Source organism: Trematomus bernacchii, unplaced genomic scaffold, assembly GCF_902827165.1.
Source record: "Trematomus bernacchii unplaced genomic scaffold, fTreBer1.1, whole genome shotgun sequence".
In the NCBI taxonomy this organism is placed as follows: domain Eukaryota; kingdom Metazoa; phylum Chordata; class Actinopteri; order Perciformes; family Nototheniidae; genus Trematomus; species Trematomus bernacchii.
This window is the reverse complement of record NW_022987821.1, coordinates 3,855,923-3,862,612: the sequence shown is the minus strand read 5'-3', so window position 1 is coordinate 3,862,612 and position 6,690 is coordinate 3,855,923. Positions and strand designations below refer to the sequence as shown.

The 6,690-nt window shown below is 41.5% G+C and overlaps 3 protein-coding genes across 5 annotated transcripts in view; 1 reads left to right on the top strand and 2 right to left on the bottom strand.

The window, feature by feature from the left end:
• Positions 1-6,690, bottom strand: part of LOC117499160 (amyloid beta A4 precursor protein-binding family B member 1-interacting protein-like) — a 611,089-nt gene that overhangs the window by 305,781 nt on the left and 298,618 nt on the right. The window lies entirely within an intron of this gene.
• Positions 128-3,335, top strand: LOC117499159 (FUN14 domain-containing protein 1). Of its 2 annotated transcripts, none has more exons than XM_034151510.1 (5): positions 128-215; positions 878-1,046; positions 1,213-1,288; positions 1,645-1,779; positions 2,184-3,335. In XM_034151510.1, exons 1-5 carry the CDS (start codon positions 191-193, stop codon positions 2,259-2,261), a joined length of 483 nt encoding a protein of 160 aa, XP_034007401.1. In that variant the 5' UTR covers positions 128-190; the 3' UTR covers positions 2,262-3,335. The 2 variants fall into 2 exon arrangements, with proteins under 2 accessions (XP_034007401.1, XP_034007402.1); XM_034151511.1 differs by having other exon boundaries at positions 129-215; positions 1,645-1,773.
• On the bottom strand, positions 4,031-6,679 carry cenpl (centromere protein L). The gene is made up of 5 exons (XM_034151467.1): positions 6,594-6,679; positions 5,773-5,947; positions 5,412-5,660; positions 4,626-5,189; positions 4,031-4,546 (listed from the first exon to the last, which is right to left on the bottom strand). The coding sequence occupies exons 1-5, from the start codon at positions 6,638-6,640 to the stop codon at positions 4,472-4,474; spliced, it is 1,110 nt and encodes a 369-aa protein (XP_034007358.1). The 5' UTR covers positions 6,641-6,679; the 3' UTR covers positions 4,031-4,471.

Here is a 6,690-nt window from a genome sequence, read left to right as displayed (position 1 = left end):
AGTACCATTATAATTCATTTGACATCTTTCTCATCCATTGAAAAAGTTGCAGCATTTTAATAATAACGCTGCTAAATTGCTGAGCATAATCAAGCCAGATCAGAGCATTTGAACTGACGTGGCAGAGCGTCATCGTGTGGGCGTTGCTTAGCATTGTCAACATCCTGATGACGTAACCAGTCTCTCCAAAATGGCGACAGTGGACCAGAGAGAGGGTAGGTGATGTTGTTTGGGAGAAATAATGCGGTATTACCATAAAACATATTGAAATGTGAACTTGTTACAACAATAAGAATAACATAAGGATGAACTTTTCATTTGAAGAAATAAGAATGTGAAAATAAAATAAAAATTAAAGCTTGTCTTTACGATATTGGGTTGGTAGCCATTTAGTGCTAGCTAGCTAATGTTAGCTTCCCAAGTCATTTACATAGAATAAACAGGAAGCATTTTCAGCCTGTGCTAGCCGAACTGCTATTAAAGTTGGTGTTATATATTTGAAGGGTCTTGTTTACTTATTGGGGTTGAACATCCACTCTTAGGGTGCTGTCAGTGCTAAAACAGTACCATCATGTAAGAGCTCATCAGCAGTGCTGGACAGTAACTAAGTACATCTACTCAAGTATTGTACTTTACTTGAGTATTTCCATTTAGTGCTCCTACTATACTACATTGCGGATGCAAATGTTTGCACTTTTTACTGCTAGTAACATTGTACATATAAAAACACATGATATGCTGATATGGTAACATACTACTAATCTACACAGTATTTCAAGCATCAATGAATGATAATATAATACCCATAAAATATAATACTGTGAAGTTAGTCTTGTGACACTATATCTAAATTATTACTTCGCTGCTCTTATTGTAGCAGGTCAGGAGGACCCAGAGAGTGAAGACGAGCTGTATGAGGTGGTGGACCTGACAGAATATGCCCGGCGGCACCAGTGGTGGTGCAGGGTGTTCGGCAGCAACTCCGGCCCGATTGCTGAGAAGTATTCTGTGGCCACCCAGATCGCGATGGGAGGGGTGACTGGATGGTAAGGGACAAGGATCTATCTGCTCATGGCTGACATCTTTAACAACAAAGACTAAAGTAATGTCCACAAACCTGATTCATTATTGCTTGAGGAACTAGAACATTACTATGTAAAGATCTTCCAGCCAAGGATGCATGATCTACATCTCTTCCTCTCACACATCCAGGTGTGCTGGTTACCTCTTCCAGAGAGTCGGGAAGATAGCTGCCACTGCTGTTGGAGGAGGGTTCCTTCTCTTACAGGTTAGAGCCCGAGTAGTTACATCTCATAGAAAGTGCATCATTTTGTAACATTCACATTTTCCCATAGTAAACTGAAGATGCCAGCTCTACGGCATGACGCTCAGCTGGTCTCCTCTCGGCAGCAGAAAGACTAGCATTGTGTGTTAGCTGGCTGTAGATGCACGCAGGCCATCTGGGCGCCTATTGGGTGTGCAAATAAAACTGTCTTTTTGCCGTTTTACAAATAGACTGAGCTTTTACTTTATTCTTAGAGCTCTTTTATTTTCAGTCTGATATGATCATTTATTTTAGTCAATTCTACAAATGAATTATTGTTTCCCTAAAAATACATTTATGCATTTAAAATATAAATACAGATCGCCAATCACAGTGGCTACGTGCAGGTGGACTGGAAGAAGGTGGAGAAGGATGTGAACAAAGCAAAGAAGCGCCTGAAGAAGAAGGCGAACAAAGCAGCGCCTGAAATACACACTTTCATTGAGGAGGTAAAGGTACCTGTGACAAAGCTTGCTCTTTGTTTCCTGCTTTCTGCACATCTTTAAATGACTGACACTACTGTATGCTTCCATTTTAATAGAAAAAGAGCACCGAGCCACACACCCAAAATAATTGTAACCTTATTTAGAGCTAAATGCATGTTTTGTGTCCTGATTTTTGGTGGAGAGGCTAATTTCTTTATCTGCAAACCAGCACTGCCCTCTAGTGGTTTGTCAGCTATATTACACCCAGTAGCTGTGACAGCAGACTGAAGAGAGATGGTAGATCAAACATTTTGTATGTCTCCATTCTCGGTTTGTATTAAGGCTGTTCCAAATTTAAGTTTTAAGCTTCACTTATAACATTACTACTCTTATTCTAAATCCTGTTAACTCATGTTGTCTTTTCTCCTGCACAGGCCTCAGATTTTATAAAAAGGAACATCGTTTTGTCCAGCGGGTTCGTCGGGGGCTTCTTTCTGGGTTTGGCCTCCTAAAGCTAAACAGCCTCCACTTCCTGTGAATCATCTCTACATAGGTCAATACACTCTCCATTGTTTACCTCAGCTCTGTGTGCATTGATTCACCTTTTAACAAACTGAACAGGGGGGGTTAAGTTGAACATTAAAGCATGATCTGTTGTATTAATTGTGTTACATTGTTCTCCTCCCCCTGAATCAATCATAGCTAATTATTTCTGGACTGTGAGCACAGTTTGAGTTGTGTTTAGTTGGAATTGGAGTGGACTATACTGTGAACACTTTCTTCTTCAAGGAATATTTGCCCAACGATGCTTTTTCAACACTAATCTGGATTGTCCGTCCCCTCATGCATTCGCCTGGTGGACGCTGATTTCATATTGTTATAAATTAGCATGCATGGGCGCCACTGTAAATACATAATCAAAGGTGAATATTATATAAACAACATGGGAAGACAGCAGAGTGGGAAGTTAACACCATCCCCCAGTCTGGTGCTTTTTTATGTCGCTGCGAAATGTATGTGCCATATGGCTGTGGGAGTTTAAAAAATAAATAAAGCAGTTTCCACTCAGAGAAAGAGTTATGAATATACAACACATCATGAGGGTAAATCCAATGTCTGTGAATGTTCCTACACTGACAATCTTTTGTTCCCATAATCCTCAGCTCCACAATGCCCCATAATGACAGGATGAGCATCTGCTGCACCCTAATTACACACCAAACAGTCCTGTCATTAAGGAGCGTAGTGGAGCGGCGATTTCTGACTCCCGCGCACGGCCCCTTGCTTTTGTCAATGTGCATTTAGTAGTGTCATGTCGCAGTTACACAAAGAGACGGTGCAGAGTCGTGCGTGTTCACATTATCTAGATAGGACGTCCACACATAGGAGTCCAATAGGTTGATCACGAGTTGCTTATTTTTATATTTTTCAGCCTTTTACTTCCAGTGCAATATACAATATTACAGATGTGTTTTTTTTTTGTCTAACTGGCATTTTTATTGCTCATACTCCCTCATTGTTTCTATTTCATGTTGTTTGCTATGAGCTGTATGCGTGTTTCTTTTAAATAAAGTTGCCTGATATTGTTTTGAATTTAAAAAAAAAGTGTGTTACTTACGGGAAACTGCCGCAAGCTATTTATATCTTTATGCTACGTTACATATTTATATCCCTATAAGGAGGAGAGGGGTTTTGCAGCATCTGGCAATCAAACAGTGACTGAATTCAATAACCACCGTGTCCAATTTGATGGTGTGTAAAGAATACATTTAATAAATGTAGAGCTAGAACATTGCTTTAATTAATAGATGTAGATTGACTGAAAATGAACCTTAAAGGTGGGGTATGTCATTTATTTCAGAAACACTTTTTGTTATATTCCATGGAATGCTCTTAACATCCCGATAGCAATGAATAAATTAAATGCTTTGACAATAAATACACAAAAAAAATGTCATCTGTGGAAGCCGTAGTACTGTAAAAAGCACGACCAATCATCTGAGCCGGCCCGGCTAAAATAACTGGATGGCCTACCTGCCTGTCAGCCTTCCATCTGTGCACAAACTTATCTCGTGCCCTCATTGGTCATGTGCGCGTTCGTGTGTATTGGAGGAGGGGCTCTGTAAGGAAGTCTGAAGGAAGGGGCAGATTTGTTCCGGTTGTGTACTTTCAAATTCTAGCGCACTCGAGCCGGTTTCTCCAAAATACCCCACCTTTAAGTACACAGTTCACAGATCCTAAAAAAAGGTATTGAATTAGTCTAAAAATTGGTGCTACAATGTCATGTCAATATTTATTTAAAATATCCACAGATTATTGGAATCCTGAATATCAACTGTACAAGTAAAACACTGTTAGCTAGCAATAATACACAAATAAAAACATTCTCTACAGCCACATAGATGTAACAAATATCATGCACCAGTCAAACCTACTTTTTAACCTTTATTTACACCTAGAAAATGACACATGTTTGCAGCACAGTAGACAACATGGTAAACAAGTACCACGATACCTCAATACTCAATCATAATTATGAAAACGAGATTTCCTCAATTGGAGAATTTCCTATTTTGAAAATAGTTTTACTATGAAAAAAGATGGTTGGCGATCTCTGTATTTAAAAAAGGTGCACATTTAAGCTGTTTTTTAACAGGAAGAATGTGTTCTGTGACATGCTGCTATTGCGTGTCCTAATGGGGTCAAGTCTTTACCGTGTCACTCAGATGGGCATTTTGAGGAGAGCGCACTCTGTCAGAAGCATCAGTGTGGTGATCATGTATTTGCTGTTGGAGAACTGTAACAGAAAGGAACAAATATTAGTATGATTACATTTACTGTGTTACTGAAAAACAGCTGTTTCTGTCCGATGGTACCTTGATCATTCCGCTGTGCTTGGCTGATCCCAGAGCTGTGGAGACCTCGTTCAGGCTGCCCGCGGACAGATCCAGTCTGAAGTGCCTGAAGAAGTGTGCCTTCAGCCCCTGCATGAAGCTCATCACCTCCTCAATGTCAATACTGTTCTCCTCCCCCTCCCCCGCTGTATTCTTCTTCCTCACACTGCTCCACAGCTCCCAGGCGTCTTCAGCATCCACCGTGTATGTGACCTGCAGCTGAGGCTCTACTGGAAGAGTCCAGATCATTTTGAGCTGCCGGATGCTGGACTCTGGTTGGCAGTTAGTCCATAAAGCCATCAGCCACTGGAGGCTTGTGTGGCTGATTTCCAGAGGGCCAAAGCAGCAGTCGAAGGATTGCTGGAACCAGGATTTGACCAAAGAGGTGAGACCCCCGGCCCCGCTGCTGCAGAAGAGCGGCAGGCAGATGAAGTCCTTAGGGAGGGAGCGCAGGTACTCCGGGTTTCCGTTGATGCAGGTCAGCCAGCCGCTCCAGACTGTCCTCTGTGGCTCATCCTGCTTGGCAAACAAGGGCTTCGAGTGGATCTGGGGGGGACAATGATCCGTTAGAAACAGCACAAAGCATCCTCAAGATACAACATAAACAAATACAATGTGGGTCCATTTAAAAAAAAAAAATGAAATAGACCCTATTTTGCTCCTTTTCAGGTTCATATTAGTATTTTGTGCCACTACTACATCATTAAATGAATGATGTGGAATATACTGCCCCATGTGCAATTTGTATGCGACGGTGCATTTCTATACCTGTATGTGGACGGTCACAGCATCATCAACTGACTCTGTCATCCCCAGCACCAGAGAGAAGGAGACTCTGAAGGTGTTCTGTGTTCCCTCCACATCCACCGCCAAACCTTGCTGCTTCTCTGCAGCAATAAACGCAGACAGCTGCCTGGAGTAGATCTTCAGCTGGGTGTGCCTGAACCTATAGAGAGGAGTAACGTACGACAGCTTCCACTCAGTCTTGACCAGTAAGGTCAGCTGCTCGTTCGTCACCTTTTCCATGACAGGGAAAGGAAAAAGAAGGTGAGCATCCTGTGTCACATTGTTATTTATTGCATGTTTGATTGATTGAAAACATGGAGAACAATAGCCTGGGCTGACTCACAGTGATTTTGTTAGACTCTGGAGCCTTTCTGCTGGTGTTGAGCCTCCGTGCTGTCAATCCTGGAGTCAAGCCGAGGCGGGAAGCGGCCCCTATGCGGTTGCGGTACGACAACCGGTAGCTCTTGCTTTTACTCTTCCTCTGAACTGCTACACTGTTGAGGGGAGTCCTCGTCACACTGGAAATCACAGACAGATCATCACAGACGCTTCACCTGGTGTTATTGTGCCTGTTAGTTATACAGATAGTCTTTTTAAAAGAATCAAAGTTGTGCTACAAGAATCCCTTTCTATGTGTAAAGTTGTACTAGTGAGCATGTTCTCTTATGTTCTGTAAACCTATATCATGAAATAACACCCTTGTATAGCCACGTGTCAATCCCACAATGAGTATATGATAGTCAAAAGATTTTGGGTAGATATTACCACTAAAGTCGCAACAGACAACAATGGTAACATAAATACCCCAGTGGCTTTAGTACTGGGTCTTTAAGCTGACGACCATAGTGAGTAATAGAGATTTAGGACAGTATGTTTGGGCATATTATACATGCCGAATTGAAAAGTGGAAGCAAAGGAATTAGAAAATATCTTGTATATAGTTTGAACAAATTGGTATCTTATTTAAAAGGCAAGACAACATTAAATTGGTGGATGATTGTATGTAATTCGGTGTTACAAGCTCTTCATACGGAAGTGAACGGCAGCTATCGGTGCTAAAACAGTCGTTATTTACGGCGGATTACAGTGCGATGTATTTGATGTTTCAAAAGAATACATAATTAAAAGAAAACGTTTTTCTAGCAAGAAATTCAAGAGTGGTACCTATTATGATGTCGCTCCATGTCTGGCATTTCGTCAGCAGCAGACATAACCGGAAACAAATTTAAATGTCGCGCTTTCCCAGCAGTCTGCGCGGTTA